Source organism: Centruroides vittatus, unplaced genomic scaffold, assembly GCF_030686945.1.
Source record: "Centruroides vittatus isolate TY-2023 unplaced genomic scaffold, ASM3068694v2 scaffold_861, whole genome shotgun sequence".
Taxonomy (NCBI): domain Eukaryota; kingdom Metazoa; phylum Arthropoda; class Arachnida; order Scorpiones; family Buthidae; genus Centruroides; species Centruroides vittatus.
In genome coordinates this window covers 5533035-5553163 of record NW_027122718.1, presented here as the reverse complement: position 1 = coordinate 5553163, position 20129 = coordinate 5533035, and the positions used below count along the sequence as shown (strand labels likewise).

General features: G+C 27.0%; 1 protein-coding gene across 1 annotated transcript in view; it reads right to left on the bottom strand.

The window, feature by feature from the left end:
* LOC136990143 (hepatoma-derived growth factor-related protein 2-like) overlaps positions 1 to 20129 on the bottom strand; it is a 59205-nt gene that overhangs the window by 1152 nt on the left and 37924 nt on the right. The window contains exons 7-18 of the mRNA XM_067288515.1: positions 17320 to 17611; positions 17186 to 17238; positions 16964 to 16968; positions 16108 to 16189; positions 10692 to 10886; positions 7086 to 7223; positions 6755 to 7000; positions 6611 to 6669; positions 6418 to 6500; positions 432 to 502; positions 258 to 359; positions 37 to 143 (exon numbers count right to left, since the gene is read on the bottom strand). Coding sequence (XP_067144616.1) covers positions 37 to 143; positions 258 to 359; positions 432 to 502; positions 6418 to 6500; positions 6611 to 6669; positions 6755 to 7000; positions 7086 to 7223; positions 10692 to 10886; positions 16108 to 16189; positions 16964 to 16968; positions 17186 to 17238; positions 17320 to 17611 — 1433 coding nt within the window. The remainder of the gene's footprint in view (positions 1 to 36; positions 144 to 257; positions 360 to 431; positions 503 to 6417; positions 6501 to 6610; positions 6670 to 6754; positions 7001 to 7085; positions 7224 to 10691; positions 10887 to 16107; positions 16190 to 16963; positions 16969 to 17185; positions 17239 to 17319; positions 17612 to 20129) is intronic.

The following is a 20129-nucleotide window of genomic DNA, read 5'->3' as shown; positions in this document are numbered from 1 at the left end:
ATATATAAATATAATCTAAAACAGAAATTCACATACTGGAGAGAAGGATTCTGTGTCACCAATGAGAAAAGCTGATTTGTGAATTTATGATACAGATATTCTGCTTTTTGCCTTATAACTTCACTATTTTTGAATTTGCGACACTGAAATAAAGTTTTTAAAATTTATTTAGTTTTCAATCTTTTAAAGATTAATTAATTAGTTTATTATCCTAATTATTATTAATAATTTAAACTGCTAAATTAATTAATAAATACTTTTCTTATTGTCTGAACAATGTCTGGTTCTTTCTTTAGTATGACTTGTGTAATGGGTAATCGATCTAATTCATTCATTGCTCCCATACAGCGATCTACATCCTACATATAAAGTAAATGTAAATGTTTTTTGAAGATTAATATTAATAATTTAGATTAACATTAATTGCTTACCAGATTTGTTAAACTTAAACTATACTTTATTTCTTCATCAATTTCTGTCAGACGAGTTTCAATCTGACCCACTAAAAATATCCACAAACTATTGTTAAAAAAGCTTAATATTTAATTTATTAAAGCAAACAAATTAAATATGAAGAAGGTAAATATTATTTTATAAACACAATCATGTATCATTTAAATTTCTAAAATAATATAGTAGTATTAAATTCTCTGAATCTTATGTTAAATCCATTAAATAATTTATACATATGCTAAATGTAACAGAGAATTTCTCAATTACATTTAATGTACTGTAGAATATTAAATAATAATAATCTAATGATAGACCTGGATGAACTATTGAGCCATAATTTGGCTAATTTAGACTGAAGGTAGACAGTTCTGCTGCCACCATATATTGTATTTAATAATTAGCCAAGTTCTGTAGCTCAGTAATTATCCAGCTCTATCATTTGATTATTATAATGCAAGCTTGGTTTTCTATACATTTATATAAATTTGTTTTAAATTAATATGGATATTATTAATAATAAAATGATTTTATATCAAAATATGTATATAATTAAATTAATAACAATCTGTAAAAAAAGATTACAGTAATGGCTTTCTGACAATTATACAATCATTATAAAAAGATTTTTAATGGTTTTTTTAAAAAATAAAGAGTTTCTTTTCAAAATACAAAAAGTGATCAAATTTGATTCACTGAGATGTAAAGTACATATACTTTATAAATTTTCAAAATTGGAGCAGTGAGTGGCAGCATTCACTTCAATCTTTTTGTTTTTAATTTTTGTTAAAAATGCCAAGTGATTCTTCTTAAAAGAGAAATCCTAATAAAATAATTTTCCAATGACAATTTTAGTCTACAAAATATTAAAAAGTTTCCAATAAGTCAATCTGTAATATGCTGCACTACAAAAATAGAATAAGACAAATTATGGCAGTTGATGGAAAGATGGCAAAAAGAAAACACAAAAAAGCCTGGACTTGATCAAACTGATGATCATAGTAGTAGTAAAAAAGAATCCTTGTCTCAGAGAATGATTGCAAATAAACCAAACATTTCACAATCATCAGTCAAATTATTTATGAAGATGTTGGTTTGATAAAAAGGCAAGAAAAAAGATTCATAAACTGAAGTTGTGAGGAAAAATGTTATTAATTGCAGAAAGTTGTGAAAAAATCTTGCAGATAACAGGTGAAAATATTCTCATCTTTGGATGAAGCATGGTTATACCTAAATTAATGCAACTGCAAAAAGAGAAGTTCTTATGTTAAATCTTGGAAACAACCTTTCAAAAGTTGCTTGAAATACTGCACTAAAAGTTTGCCTATAGTCTGTACGGCAGTTGGAATAATCAATGAATTCAGTGTCTTACTACTTGTCAAAGTGCCTCCTAAGAATAAGATTAATGGAGAACTATACCACGACTGTGTCTTAATGTCACTAAAAATTATCTTCCACAACTTTATCCTCATAAAATGATAAAGTTACATGTCATATAAAATTTCATCATATCATAGACCAACTTGGTTCAATCATATCACCAAGAGATAATTAATTCCAGTTTTATTCTTTAAGTGGAAAACAGTCATTCCCCAATTGATACTAGTCTGTTTAAAGTTTTTGGATTTGGCTACCTCAAGCAAAAACTTCTCTCTAAAAAGGTGCACATGGTAGCTGGTTTGTGGAAAAAAGAAAATGAGACTTGGAACAAGATTCTTCAATACTTGATTGAATGACCATTTCAAGAATGGAAACAGTGATTGATGCAGAATCAAAACAAATCCCAGAGAAACATTTAACATAGAAAAAAGTTCACAACTGATTATTGCATGTATATTATGTTATTTACATTTTATAAAATAAAATCTGATCACCTTCTGTATACTCATTAACACATTTTCTGCTGATGACAAAATTTTGCATCATTCTGACATTGAAAATTTTTGGTAAATTGCACATGCATTATTTTTTGGATGTTATTTATTATTACATGGAAGTTTAGGAAACATTGTGAAGACTATATTTTATTGCATGATTCCATACTTTCCCAGGACATATTTAATTATAATAGTTTTTCATCATTTTATCCTCGGTAGATGCCAATGACTTGCATTTAACATCATCACATAAAATTCTGTAAATATTGCTCAAAATAATTAAAATATATATATATATATATATATATATTCTTAATATGTGTATAAAAGTGATATACTATATGAAAAAACACAAATTGGCATATTTGGTGCAACTTTTTGTGTCAATGGTGGTAATGAGTGTTAACATCCATTGCTCAAATGACAATATGGAAATAAAATGGGCCTAAAACAGAAGAGCTGAACTCAGTGAACACTTACACTTAAAAGATTCTGTCCTTTTTATCTACTGAATAACATTAAATAACACAAAAGAAGGAGATTAAAACAGGATAATATCCAATAAATACCTTATTAAATGAATACTCTTAAATATTCTATATGAAACTTATTCTTTTAATATTTCAGTTACATACTTTAAACCTGGGTTTCTCAACCTTTTTTTCTCCTCATGGACCAGTAAAATATTTTACATGAACCAGTTATTATATGTGACTATGAATTTTTCTTATTTATTACCCTTAAATATGCTCATCTATGGCATATTACAATGTATTAATACATAACAAAATATGTACAGTAACTCTAGATTACTATTTATGTCACCCATAATCAACTATGCCAGCATCAGTATGAAGAAATATTTTCTTTGGACTGGTGAAAGTTTTTAGAGGATTGGCACCAGTCCATGGTTTGGTGATTGAAAAACACTGGGTTAAACCAATATTTCAGAAGGGCAAATATTAGTTATAATACATAACTAAACTATTATATTTAATTTTTGAACAAGCTAAAATCTGGACTTTTTAGCCACTATAGATTCTTATCTTCAATAAAAATGGTTAGTTTAGTTTTCTATATATAACTTATATGTTTATCAACATAAATGAAAAGTCCATTATTGTATTCATATCCAGCACTAGCCACAAACTTTACAGAAAATGCTAATATGCATTGTAAATAAAATGTATTAAATTCTTTCGTGGATATACAAATATCATTCTAGCAATAATGAATTTATGAATATACAGTAGAACCCACTTATTGTAATCACTTTGAGTCTTGTTTATTTTGATGATAACATTAAATGAAAAAATAGCTGTTTACTATCAAACAAGACTACAATTAGAGAAAATTCTGGTTTTATTGACTGTGTACTGTACATTAAAAAATGTATAATTTTAAGATTCATTAATTATTATTATTATTAATAAATAGTAATTCATAGAGTGTTGTTTGCATGCTGTTTTTTGCAATATCTTTAACAGCTAGTACATAATTGAAGAAAGAAATGAGAGTGATTTAAACTACTGTTATATAAGCAAATAATGGCTAAAACAATTAATGTTTAATATTTAAAGTACTAATTTAAGACTGATAATGATAACTAATAACAAAGGCATGTTATTCCAAAATATATCTCATCTACTTTTTCTTAATTTTCAGTATTCAATAAAATATTTTAAAGCTTGAAATTTAGCAATTGATATAATTAGTTTATAAAATAACATGTAAAATGGACATAATGTGAGCCATTAGCCAATGGAATTATAATTTAAATGACAGATTGGGACAATATTGAAGGTAATATGATGAAAAAGATGAGTTTTGGAATAGTTGAAAGTGTGGATAAGATGCAATTTGGAATGATATTCAATTTTCTACATTTTTAATGATGAAAACAATTTATTGTGATGTCCTTTTCATTATTAATTGGATAGCAGCATAGATGATACAAAAATTTTAAAAAGTGGTAAGACAGCTTGGAATGATACAATTCAACTGATAATGATTAAGTGTTATAAGCCATATATTGGAACTGATACTGTGAAAAGACAGTTGAAATGTCTAGTTACCTGAAGATAACAAAAACCAAAACATAAACTCTAATTACAATAAGTACATTTTATAAGTTTATTTTAACTTGTATGCACAACATTAAACAAATTACAACAATATCTGTAATTACAATAAACAGATTCTACTATATCTGATATGAAACTGAATGTATAATATCAATATTTCATCATTTACAAATTTTATTCTAAATCAATTAAAATCTTGAATAATGTATGAAAAGCACATTTATTAAATCCATCTAGATTCAATCTAGATAAATTTAATAAATATACTTTTCATAGTTTATTTTCTTTACTAAATCCCCTGACTATTGATCAATCTAAGGTATATTCTGAATTCAATTTTTACTTGATTTGTGTTTTTGTTATTCTATATGTCTACTTTGCTTCTTATATTCCAATAATTAGCTATAAAAATTCTCATACTTTTACTGATCAATTATAGTAAATTATAAATGGATTCTCCAAATTGTTGTTTAGCTAAACTAATGATTTTGTTGTGATACTATCCTCCTTATAAAGAAATAATCAATAAAAATACTTGAATGGGAAGATTTCATCAGGTAATTGGATTCTCAGGAATGATTTTAATGCTTGTATTAACAATTTATTTGCTACAAATTATAATGGTAACAGCAATAAAATTTTAAGTGTTCAATGTATTATAATCAATTTGTTCAAGTTTGAACTGTTCATCACCATCTAGGAGAATGATAAATTTATGTATTTTTCTCACTCTGTTTTGTAATTTTTCAACAGAATTTTGATTAAGAAATCTTAATTAATGAAGTACATCCAAACCAGAAGGAAAGCCGTGAAACCCCAAGGAAGGCAATGGGAAACCACCTTGGTATTCTCCCAAAATTTGTCATTATGAAAAAGGATGTAAAAACAACCTGACTAATTAGACCTAATGTTTTAATACCTGTTTTTAGAAAGATATTTAATTTAATGTTGGCAAACATATTTCAACAATAAATAATAGATATAACTGAAAAGCAAGTAATCAATTTGCATTCTCTGAAAATTTAGGTGTAAAAAGATGCATTATTCCACTTACTCTTGATTATACAAATATGATTAATGACAAAGAAGTATAAAATATATAACACACACAATATACATTCTTAGAGAAAATATATATATTTGCTCTAAAAACATGTTCTAAAACACCAAAAAAATTTCATTAACAAAAAACTGACATTTTGCAGCATCAACACATCATCTTTGGATATAGGTTATATATAAATTAATGAAATTGTTTAATTATATTACCCCAGTTTTATTTTAAAAACATTTTCACCTTACTATTTTTAATGTAAGGATTCATTATTCTCATTGGTCATTTAAATGATATTTTTATGTAAAATTAAATACTGTTCTTAAATAAAATTTAAACTGTTCACTATTCTATTGTAAAGTTTATATCAAATGCATTTGAAAATAAAGAAATTTAAAAACAACTTGTGCAAGGGGGGAAAAAAATCACAAATATTGTCCAATATTAAAGCCATTCTAATTTTATTTAAAATCATATGTGGCAAGCATATAATTTAAGCTATCTACAAGGTGTTCTTTCTAAATAGCAATATAATAATAATTGCCAATTGTATATCAAAAATATGTGATTATCAAATAGTTTATGTAAGAAAATCTTCTCTTAATTTCATATTATAGTATTTCTATTTTGAAGGTAACTGTAGAAGTTAAAGTGAATGCATGAGAGAAAACAATAAATTTCTCACTAATAAAAACATTCAAAAAATTTAAATTACAGATGCATTCCTCTCAATACAATTTATTCCATTCTGAAGTACCAAAATAATCACTAAAACAAAATATTTTATTATACATTGTAAGTCTAATAATACATTAGAAACATGATAGCAATTTGCTTATAAATATCAAATTATTAAATATTTGAAATACTTTCTATGACTTCATAAATAAATATGCCTTTTTTAATTAAATAAATGTCATTGACAAAAGTTAATGGATATTTTTTATCTTACATTTTAATTTTTCAATTTTTTCTCGCTTTTTCTTTTCATATTTTTCTTTCTTCATCCTTTCTTTTTCTTCCTCTTTTTCTGCTCTAAAATATTAGAAAGGAAACAGTAAGTATTGTAGTGAATATAACAACCTAGCTGTAATATTTATTATTTTCCAAATATTTTGTCAAATAACTTCTATGGCTAAACTTACATTTTACGCTGAAGTTTCTCCATTGAACTCTCTTTCATAGAACTTTCATTTCGAACAGTCTAAATGGTTTAATGATAGTTTTTTTTATTTTCAATTTCTTTAAATATTTTTTTCTCATTGCAGTTAAAAATTATTTTTACTTACATCTTTATTTTTCTTCACATCATCTTGATTATCCTCTTTTTTACTTTTTTCTTCTGGTTTTATTTGAGGTGTAGAATGATGTTTGCTCTTACCACTGCTGTGCTTCTCCTCTTTTTTCTTGGACTTTTTATGATCTGAACTTTCATCTGATTTTTTATCTTTGCTTATTTTTTTCTGTTGGTCTTTCTGTTGTAAAATTTTTCCTTTATCTTTTTGATGTGAAGATATAACAATGGTGGAATGATTCTGAAACAATATCAAAATTGAACAAATTAGTAGAATCAACAGTTATAAATATCATTTTAAAAATTCATTAATTAAAATAATTAACCTTCTCTGTCTTCTTTTTATCTAATTCAGAATCAGAACTGGAACTTAGAGCTTTTTCTGAACTACTACTAGAAAACTTCTTTTTTGGTTTTGATTTCTTTATTTTATCCAATTTCATTTTCTTCTTCTTATGTTTGTCCTGCAAAATAAAAAAATAAAATAAAATAAAATGCAGAAGGTAAACATTTCTAAATAAAATAATTTTTACTTTCAAATGTATATTAAACCACATTATTGGATTGAATGCATTTTCTTCAGTACACTTCACTATAGAGATCAGTGGTGTGATTTAGTTAAGACTATTGTGATAAGTAACACATTATTGTTAACATGTAATAACACAGTATTCGTAAATGCTTAGTTTAAGCTTTCTTCTTAACATCTTGTTTGGATAAAATCAAAAACAACTGTCAACAGAAAATATGGATGTATGGTATGTTATGCTTTATTTTATGACTTTTGGAAGAATATCACTTCTGTACAAATAGTAAAAACAGTATATTTTGACAATGCTTTTCAAAAAAACATGCTATTTTCAAATAAAGAGAGTCCAATAACATGTACCTGTAACAACCTGATACACTAGTATTACCAAATTATCTGCCAGATTACTTATCAGGCTATATTAAAATTAATTAATAGGCAGTCAGTACTGTAACCAGTATGGTTAAATCTAATGTAAACAATTAATAGCTATGGAAGTAAAGACTGAAGAGGTCCAGGTAGCATAACTGATGATAGATCTGTATGGTAAGCAGCAATTGTGAGTTAAGAGTTGTATTTCAGGTCAATTCTTTTGTCCCAGAATATTATAAATTAAAAATTAATTTATTTAAATTTATCATGAGATGGTAGCTTAAAATCACCTACTTCTAACCAAATTGCTTTGTAATCTGATTATTATTCTTAATATGTCCTGATATATAATCCACTAGATCAATTGGTAATATAAGGACAGCCGATGGTTACAACTTCGTAAAGAACTCTGTATTCCAAAAATCATTGCTTTGTGTATGGAAAGATACAGGTAGTATAATTTATGAGCTTTCAGGGCCTAAAAAAATTATAAATTGTGATGTCTTAGTGTCAGCAATCAGATCTAGTAACAAAAATCTTAAACAAAAACATCCAATATGATCAAATAAAAGAAAATTGTCTTTCACTAGGATAATGCAAGCCCCATGCCAGTTTAACAATGTAATAAAAAAACATCACCACAATGCCTGGCTGTAATTTTTAATCATATTTTTAACTTATTTAATTTAAAATATATGCTCTCCACCTCAAATTAGTAGTGGCTTGCCCCTGTATATCATACTTTCTTTTTAACAATATAGCCTAACATCTTTCAGGGAAAAAGTTTTGAATTGAAATCATGAATTCTGGTCTAGACTGGAAGTTTGTATATAGTTAATCAGGGCTTCCTGCCCTAAGATTTCCATATCTGGTCTCATCTGTCATCTATCTAACTTTGTTCTTGAGATTATGGAAAGACAGATGGACGGATGACAGTGGGAATTTATGTCTACAATTTTTTTCAAATTGCAGCCCAATTAAACAATTGAATTGGGAAATTTCAAATAATCCATTCTATTCACCCAACTTAGCATCAGCCAATTTTCAATTTTATTCAATTTATTATAAAATCACAAAAACCATTAAAAAAAATGATATACAATCAGTTTTAAGTTCAAAACCAAAATATTTTTATTCAGATGAAACCAATAAACTTGTGGAATGTAAAGAGAAGTTTATTGCAAATGAGGGCAATTACACTTTTGACTAAATAAATAATTTTTATTTTAAAAAAAGCATTTTAACATTTTCCCAAAAAACACAAAAATTTTCTCTTCAACCCAATAGCTGACTAAATTTTAAAAACCAAACATGTTCAGAAAGATTTTTGCCAAAATATTTTTAATTATTAAGAAGCAATAAGAAAACAAGATTAACATACACATCATATAAAAAATGTTTTAAAATAATTCAATTTATATTATTTACAAATTTTAGGCCATTCATTATATCTATCATTTAAAGAAGAGTTTGAATTTTACTAACACAGTACTCTTTAGCTCTGTAATATATTAAATAAAGCATTTCTTTCTAAAAGCATTTAGTTTAATCTATAATTACTCACTTTGAATAAAACACATCTCTCATCAAATCTGGCATTAAATCATATAAGAAAATTTCTAGACTGATGTTAAATGAATTTGAAACAAAATCAACAATATCCTTTTTTTTTTCAAAAAGAAAACAACCTATATGAAATTAAGAAATTTCACTGCAGATAAATTCAATAATTACAAAAAATTATAATGTATCTACATGATAGATATGCTTTCGTATTTCATGTAGAATCACAAATCAAAATTTTCACACACATAATTTAAAAATACCTGTACACCCACATACACTCTTGAATTTTGCTCAACACATTTTTAATGATTTGCTATTTTTTTTAGCTGTCCTGCCAATGGATTTTTCGGGTTAATGTTTGGAATAATATCCCAAATATAAGTAGAAGTTTTCAAATCAATTAATTGTCTTTAAAATTGCCTGCCATAAAAATATTCTAGTAAACAATTTCAGATTGGCATTTACCATCATTAAAAGTTCTGTAATAATAATTTGACCCATGACATACTTGAAAGATTTTATAAAAATGAATATTAATATCTAATTTTATAAATATAAGGATCAGTTCTCTGAAAAAAATTTAGAAATATAAGATGAATAAACATTATAAAATTATATATAGGATAACAAACAAATTAAAACTGAATACAATTGTTTGAAAAATTGTATTCGATTTTAATATGTTTATTTAGTTCTGTGTTATATGTATTGTACCTGAAGATGACTGTTACAAACCAACAAAAACATTAGTAAAAATACTATTTTGAGTTCATTTGTACCAGTTTCAAGTGCTTGTCTTCATTAATGTGCAGTATTCAAGTTTTGGAATGTAATTAAATGTATGCAGTTTACTGGATCCTCACTATTATCAATGGATATTTTCAGTGAGAATTGTATAGCATGTACTAGACTCAGGTTCATTTTGAAATCCCACTCAAGTTAATTGATAAAACACAGATTTTATTCAAATCACATAAAATACTTTTCTTTCTTTTTAGGTTTTCTCTCAAAATCAAACAATATAATCAATCAACCAACCAAGATTACAGAACAAAATGTTTTTTTTTTTTTAAAAAAACCTTAAGCATAATATTTTCAAACATCCCATAAAAAAAACATATTTCCATGTTTACACATGTTTATGTAAATATATATTTTATTTATCACACACATACACACACACACACAAATACATTTTAAATTAATTTATAATTGATAAAATAAGATGTTAAACTGCACAAATAAACATATTTAACAAAACTTGCAGATTATCCAAGAAATGATTGAAGAGCTTCACAGATGACATTAATACAAATTCAGATATTTACTCTAAATTTGCATTACTGAACCTTTCTCAAAGGTTTGCCATGTATTTTATTTTTGGCCAACACATATGAGAATCCTTGTTTTTATACTGGACAACATTACTCTATGATTAATTTATGATTCTTTTACTTTTGGTTACCTTTCTTTCTTTTTTCTTTTCAAATTCTGAGTCAGATGAACTAGATACGTCTGAATCACTGGTACCATAAGAACTGCTGACACTGCTGTCACCACTACTACTAGCCTTGCTTCGACTTTTAGATTTTTTTATTTTATCTAATTTAATTTTCTTAGATTCTTTCCTCTTTTTCCTCTCTTTCTGTTTTTGTTTATCCTTAAATAAAAAGAAAATTACAAAAATTAGTTTTCAAAAATTCTAATATATAAAAATCAATCCATTACACTTTCTTTTGTTATAATTAAGATTACATTGCTTTTTAAAAAAGCATGTTTACTTTAAAACAAAATGCTTGCTAATTTCAAACATATTTAGTCAATCTCCAGTCTCAAGTTTTATGAACAAAAGTGCCCAACATAAAAAATATAACTGATGTCTAGTGCTGAATGTCAGTACTCATTTTTGTACTAGGCATATCTGGATACCAGATACAGAGATATCACTCAGATACCCATACTTGCAGATATGTATTTTAAAAGATTAAGTGTACATGAAAAATCATGAACAAACAAAATTATATAATTATAATAAATTTCTACTAATGCATTTAGGCATTTTTAACTAATTCTTCTTTCTAACGATTTATTATTTTCGATCAGTTTGTAAAACCAAACTTTTCACAAGTAAAATTAATAAGTAGAAAAAATATTTTTGGAATCCCATTTCAAGGTATAAAATACAATATTTTATTACATAAAAAATAATTTTCTTTGTTATAAACTGTAACCATAAAATTAACTTTGAAAAGTAGGGGAAAAAAGCAATATTTTAATTTATTATTTAGTAATAAATCCTGCTATTAGTCATTAAAGTATAAATTAATCTTTTGATCTAAAATTGACCTTTAACAAATTTGACACAATTCCAACATTTTCCCATGTTATATACAAAACACGTTGGAAAAGTAAAACACTGTTTTTATTTATTATTCATCAATAAATCCTATAATCTGTTACAAAGCTATAAATTTATTAAATTGTGCCTTAAACACTATCATTTTTTTCACTTGTTTTTCATTTTTAGACTGGTTTATTAACACCTGCCCTCAAATGGAAGGTGTGAAGGTTAATTGTGAGCAGCTCAGAAAATACTGTACTTCAAAAAATTTTGGCCAATGTTAGACTGTGCACTCTCAAATTTATGATATTGCATAACTAACATTTTTAAGACCTCAAAAGTCATGTAATAACATGAAGTTTTCAATGTTCAACAAGATAAAGATGTTATGGATATTGCAATTTAAGTATTTAAACATTAATTAATGAAGTAACATGTGACAGCTTAGCATCACCAAAATACAAAAATATTGTTGCCCACAACAGCAGAAAAAGTGAGATATAATGATATATTGCCAAAATAGTTGAGAAAAAGTGACTAATTTAAAAATAGTGAGAATAGTGATCCGTACTGTGACTGCATTTTTTATCATGACAAGCAAAATTCTAAAATAAAAACTGGAAATGATCAATGATATTATTTAAATTACAATTATTCATCATTTTTTGCCCTTTGCTTTCATTTATAGATGAATCCATTAATACCGGTGCTCAAAATTGAAGAAGGATTTGAAGAGAGTTAAATAATTTCAAAATTTTTTTTAAATCAATATTCAGTTATTAGAAGTATTGCCAAATGTTTCCCAAATTAATAATTTTGTCTAATGTATCATTTTGAAAATCACAAGATGTTTTAAAATGTAAATATGGCTATCGATATTAAAGTATAATATAATATCAAACTGTTCCTCTTGCCTTCTGCAGCCCAAGTCCAACATTTCACATTCCTATCCTTGTGTATTGCAATTTATTTGCAATTCCTTATATAAACAATATTAGTTCTATATATATTAATTAAATAGCTGTAAATAATTTAAAAATTCAATAAAAAAATAAACAATATAGTCAATCATAAGGAATAATTAAATAATCATAGAAATACTGTAATGTGCAATTTCAATTTATACAATGTGATTTTAAGTGAAATAATATAACAACAAATAAATTTTACTAAACACATAAAAATTAAAATTAATGGATTTTATACATTCTATTGGGTGTATAAATATGACTCCACCCTTTTTTCAGTAAATATAACATTTGTTTGTTTTTAAAATGAAAGAAAGATTTATTCAAAGTATTTTAGAATCTAATTCTAAGGTACTATGACAGAACAATTACAATATGATTTTTATTAAAAATTTTATGTAATCATTAGGTTTTTTCTATCTTTCTTTTGGAATTAATATATTTTTTTTAAACACTGTTTTTTATTGATATTATCTTCAGTCATATGAACAAGGTTTGTGTGATTTTTCATTTTTGTTTTGTATCTTATTTGGCATATTCTCTTTTTATATATATATACATATGTTAAAAGTTTTTTGACCATGTATTTGTTGTTTTTATTACATTATCCATTTAAATGCTGCAATTTTGTTCCTAAGTGGTTTAAGTCCATGATTTTAAGTACCAAAACTACCATTTCCTTTGGCTCAGGATTTTTTCACTGTTAAACCTATATTCAGAATATGAAGATAAAGCTCTGTACCAAAAATTAAGTTTTTACCTTAATATTTAAATCAATTATTTAAAATTTGCAGTTTTTGAAAATTTGTATTTTCTGAAGATATGTCATTTTGAAAATAAGCTCTTCAATTATTTACAACAGAACACTTTTCCATAACACTTCCAAACTGTATAAATGTTAACAGTTGAATTTCATTTGTCTGTTGATTAAACAATTTTTTTACTAATTTTAACTAACTACCAAAAATTTTTTAAAATACTTTATAAACTAAAGTTTCACGTATCTAAATGCCTTTTACCAGTGCGCGTATCATCCACAACAAAGTAGTTACAAACATTTTTGAACCTAACAGTTCTTCATCAGGTAACGATCCCCTAACGGAATGCACTTCGATTCAAAGTCGTGAAGAAATACGATCCGGAACGTTGTCCCGACCTGATGACATCCCGGTGTCTACACCATCCCCGTCATAGATCACAGATGGAACAGAAGCATGATATACATAGGTTCTACCAAATGCCTCCTTGAAACCCGTATCAAAGAGCATGTAGCAGATATTAACCACCGAAGAAACAGCACTGCTCTAGCCGTTTACTCTTCGGACTCCGAAATTGAACCTATTTTCGCCTAGGCAAAGGTCATCCACACCACCCACTGCACTAACCACCTCAAATGGCTGGAGGCGATCTACATATGCCTTAACGATATTAATGAAAATAATTGCATTAACTACAAGGACGAAATAGCTCTATCGACGGCATGGCAGGCCCTACTAGATAAAACAATAAATTAGAACTCAACATGCTTAGCATGCAGGTCCGTATTGACGTCATAGGGTCGGGACAATGTTCCGGATCGTATTTCTTCACGACTTTGAATCAAAGCGCAATCCGTTAGGGGATTGTTACCTGATGAAGAACCGTTAGGTTCGAAAACGTTTGTAACTACTTTGTTGTGGATGATATGTGCTCCGGTAAAAGGCATTTAGATACGTGAAACTTTACTGTTCTCTGGTGTAGATATTCTATTTATAAACTTTAACAAAATCAAATTTTATTGTTGTGACATTGTCACAACACTGGGTTGTAAATTTTAATCATATTTTAATTTAAAATTAACATAAAGATAAGGTTTATATCAAATTTATCATTCTATATAGTAAGAAAAAAATTTTGAACTGAAACCCCGACTTCTGGTCCAGAACAGAAGTTCGTATATAGTTATTGGGGTCTTTGGCCCAAGCTTTTCAAATGTGGTCTCAATTTTCACCTATCTAACTCCATTCTCAAGATTAATGAAGGACAGGCATTATAACAGTGGAAATATATCCATATCATAATTACTGACATTTCATCCTTATTATAATCTTAATCAGAAATAAGAACTTTTCAAATTTCATTTTCACCCTGTTATTTTACAAGTAGATTTTATTATTAGACTTTAAGCAACATGTAACTTTTCATTTTGTGAAATTAACTCAGAAATTAAATTATTTGTTAATGAATCTTTTCATTAAAATTAATTGTCAATTTTTGTTTTGATGTTTCTCAATTTTTGATGAAATCATTGGATGTAATCAGTTTTTTATTTGACAGATATATTCATTTAATTATGAACTATAAACTTATTTTGCTGATGCTAGAGTAATACCTATAGTTTTTCTCCCTAAATGATGCAGAATGAAAGTTTGTAATATTTTTCTCTAGTCTAAGGCTAGTGAAATATATGGCTATATCATTGTAAAGGCAAATTTATCAATCATTTCTTCTGCTTTATATGCATTTAAATCCAATAATTTTTTATTCAATGATGTGTCTCCTCTTAATATGCTTTAGCACTTTTAAGTTAAATCTATATGATAGTATTTTAACTAATTGGAAACAACTAAAATGTCAGTAAAAGATATTATACTATAAGTAAAAATCACTCTTTATTCTAGACCAGGCCTGGCCAACCCGCGGACCGCATGTGGCCCGTCACATTAAATTGTGTGGCCCGCTAAGCAATATTATATATCTATTAAAACTTTTGTTTCCCATTATGTGTATATCAAAACAATTAAATAAATGAAAATTTGCATGTGTCATTGTTATAATGCACAAGTGCGAGTACGAATTCTTGGTATAACAATAAAATCTTATTCATTCTATATTTGTTTTACTTTTTTAAAAGCGTGTTTGCCTAAATTGTGGCCCACCGTAATTTTGTGTGTGATCAAAGTGGCCCACGAAACAATTTGGGTTGGCAAGGCCTGTTCTAGAGCAGTGATTCTCAAAGTGGGGGTCGTGAAAAATATTAGGGGGGGGTCGCTGAAAAATTGATTCTAGATCAATTTTTTTCAAATATTTTATAAATTTACTATGGATTCATGTTTAGAAATAATAGAAATAAAAACTATATAAAATAATTTCTACTTAAATAAATTGCACATATAAATAATAAAAAGAATATAAATATTTAAATACGAGCCTAACCCCCTCCCTCCGGGATGTTTTTCGACACACTCATTCTTCGGGGGTCCTTTGAAATTTTTAAGTGCAGAAGGGGGTCGCGGTCCAAAAAGATTGAGAAACACTGTTCTAGAGTAACATTAATAAGTCTTTTTAGTTTTGATGTAGAAATAATTAAAATCCTAGGATTTCTGATAATATTAATCCTATTCCTGAAATTTTCAAATCCAATAAAAACAGTTAGGAACCCAGAATTCCAGAATACTGATTTACTACAAAAGAAACAACTGTAAAAAATTTTTTTTAAAAAAACATGCTATTAGTTATAAAAACATTAAATTAAATGATTTAAATTGATTATTCCTTAACAATTATTATACTGAAAATACAAATATGAATACCTTTTTCAACTTTTTTGTTGACTGAGTTTGAACACTTTCTTCAGTTACAGAGGGTTCTGGAGGCTTCAGAGGAATATTATCCCTATATAATATAAAAACCATATCACAAGTAATTTAATAATAAACAACAAATTTTAAATTAATTTAAAACTAAACAAATTATATGCTGTTTTATTAAAGCACTAATAAGCAATGTATTCTAAATTGGAGTGTTGATTTTAAAATTAAAATTAACAGAAATAAAAATAATAAATTTTCAGCTACTAAAATATATATCTCAAAAATATTAAAATGCTAATTACAGTTTCACTAATATTATGTGAAATATTGCTACATAATTAAATCATATTTTCTCATGAAATTTTTGGTTGATAAAACTTTTGAAGGCATTATTTATATACTAGTAGCCCAGGATGCCCCCTAGTGGGCGTTCTAGCAGCAGCGGTGTCATTCCGTGGTATAAATAATAAATTCCTATTACAAATAAAAATATACTGAATTTCTCATGTCGTACCCTACTAAAACGCAGTCAAAAACGCAAAAAACCGCATTTAAAATACTACAGTAGAAGCAGAGTTCTTCAGGGTAATCCCCTAATCCTTTTTCTAAAATTCCCCATGGGAGGAATTTTATATTATTAGATAAGAATTTTTAATTAAGAATATAGTAACAAAATTTAAGTTTTGATATTAAAATTTCTTACTTTCCAATCAAACTACTTTAACAGTTTATATGAAGATGAAACAATTAGCCTTGCTGCAGTATTTCAGTAATAGGAGCACTTTAAGGACAGCAATATGCAAATGAATGACAAAGCACAATCAGGAGGCATCACAGTTACAGATGTAAACATTACAAAAGCTAATCATTATATTTCTTATATATAATACCAAATTTGAAAATTATTTTTAAACTTGGAATCAGAGGTGAAAAAATTAATTTATCTATCTGAAATCATCACATATTCAGTTAAATTAACACACAACTTTATTATAATTGCTATGATGTAAATCGTGAATATTTAAAAAATAAAATACATACTCATCACTTTTTTCATCGCTACTTAAAGGACTGTCACTGGACTAATAGATTCGGGAGGTTTTTCTTCTTTTTTAAACTGTTTTTTTGATACTGTGAGAAATATATCGACTTGTTACAGAACATATATATTAAGCAAAAGATTTGATATCAAACATTTCTAACAATTCTTACTGAGTTTAGATTTCTCTTCTTTGTGAGATTTTTCTTCTTTTGCTTTCTTTTGTTTTGCTTCTTCCTCTTTATTTTCTTCAGCTGGTGAAGATAATACAGAAGGTTCTTCTGAATTATTTATTTTTGGTGTTGGCGTTTTTGGTTCTTCTTCAGGTATTTTTTCTTCCTCCTCCTCCTCTTCTTCTGATTCACTTTCAGAACTAAATTTCTTCCTTTTAATCATCCGACCACTTCGGCTTCGTTCTGGTTCGGGTTTGGGTTGTTTGTTACGTTTCTCTCGTTTTACTTTTATCTAAGAATTATAATTTTTATTTCAACAAATTAAAATTATTTAATTAATTATATTTAAAATTTTTTTGAATATGTGTTTATATACATATATGCCTGTACATGTATAAAAATGTGTTACCCTTTTAAGTTTTTAAACACAAACACACTTGTGTGTGTGTTTAAAAACTTAAGATAAAATCAAATATTTTAACAACTAAATTTTCAAATATGTGATTAACTAAGGTAGAAGTATAACATTCTAAAGCCTATACATTCATCTTCAGATATTACTTTTATACACAATATCAAATTAATCTGATATATAAATCAATATCACAACAATAAATTGATAATATGTGGTATTATATGTAGAATATATAATTCATTCCAGGAGGACATTCAAACTCCAAATTGTTTGAAGTACAAGGTAACTTTCCCCGTTACACGGAAACAATGGAAAGTGAATTAATCTGTTCCCAGACCCTAAACGATACCCATTTTGATAAACTTAAAATAACAAATACATATAATTTAAAGTAAAATTAACACAATTAATTTCCCTAATAATAAATTAAAACATGAAAACAATAAACAGAATACATAAATACTGTACAATAACATGAAAATTGTATTTACTGATTGCATACCTTTGATTTTGACATCTTAAACGTGGACGTGAGATTCGTCACACGTGTACTGCTTTAATGTTTTGCCATAAGTTCTTTATTCATCTGAATCATCAACATTACAGCCTTCTTCTTACTTAGTAGATTTTATTCCTTCCACACATTTCTTGAAGGCCAAAATTAATAAGTAAAGGTAATATTTGGTTGAACAGAGTTTTTGTGTATTTTTTTAACATCTGTCTTTACTTAACATAGAAGTGTGATTTAATTATAACAGTTATTAAATTTAATACATTTTTGCTAATTTGAGATTGTATTCTTGGTTCAGAAAGTTATTTATGCTTCAAATACATTTTTCACTGCATGCACAGTTCAAACTTTAAAGCATCATTCAAACTCCAAAGAGAATTTTTGTTGAATTTAGTATTCAAAGTACAGTACAAGGTGCCACTGCATATATGTCATTAAAATAAGCAAGTACAAATAAAAGTACTGTAGGGTTCAATTTTTAACTGACTACAGTAGTATAAATCTGAAGTTTTGCTTCACTTTACAGTACACTTCATATCTATGTTGAGATTTATAATAACTCTAATCATACAAAAAATGTTAATATATATATTGATTAAACAATTGTACATAATATTTTAAAAATTTAATAAGAAATGATTGATGGTAAGGCAAGAAAATAAAACTTGTAATTTAAAATAATTGTAGAATAAATTAATAATAATAAGCATCTTTAAAAAATTAACATATGATGCTTAAATTTATTGGCCAACTCAGATGCCTTGATGTTCTGTGAAATAGGTTAGGTTAAACTTTAACACCTCACTGAGTTATTTTACTTTTTTTGAGATTTCAAATTGAATAATAAATCAATGTTCCTTTTTGATTATAGAATTTCATTTTTTTGTAAAAAGTTTGCTCCTCCTTAAACACTTCATGTCAATGTGTCAGCAAGTGAAGCCAATGTATCGCTAGATTTATTATATATAAATCTATTAAAATAATAAATGTTTAAAGTTTAAAGACAAACAAAATATTTCCAGTATATATGATAAAATTACAAACTATAAAAATTTAATCCCAAAATGAACTTCCTTTCAAAGTCATTATAAAGGAGTTTGAAAGGCAGTTTGCATCTCTTTTTTAATACATTTTTAAACTTTCTTCAACCAAAGGAACTATACTAACGATTGGCAGAGACAGAGTAATTTTGTCTTTCACTTGGGCAGTTCAGTTTTTCCAGAGGGGGTCACTATAGTGGGACATATCACACCAGGATCCTGTCTGAGATGGACCGGATGATCACTTTAAAGCCGAAGGGACAAAGATCCCTGGACAATTTTTCAAGGTCTCTCAACTGAGTTGGAAGACAACTAGAGTTTCCTTGGAAGGTATTGTGTGCATAATTGTCTAAATTCAGACAGCACCCATCCGATTGTTAAGACCAGCATCCAGAGCTGGTAGATTCTACGGATGCTCTTGCCAAAGTGGTCCATCTCCAAGTAAAGGAAACTGTTCTTAAAGGAAGACTGTAAGGTGATTTTTAGATAAACTCTTTCTTTTCTCTCTTTTTAGTTAGAACATGTCCTAACTAAAAAAAGAGAAAGGAAAATATCAATCAGGAACAAATTGAATGGTCAACCCTTGTGCACATCACTACTAATACTGTATTTGGCAACACTAGCATGATGCGAATCAGTAATCTATCATCATGAGTCTGGCAAATTTATAGTACAAATTTTTTCTGTGTTTTGGTTTAATAAAGCATTAAAATAGGTGCCTAATTATTATTTTTTTACCCTACTTATTTATTTACCTACGTATTACATATTTTATTTTAGAATTTATTATTAGTTCGTTTTATTGGGGCAGCTGCTTAATTGGGCCAAAATGGATTAGTCCGTG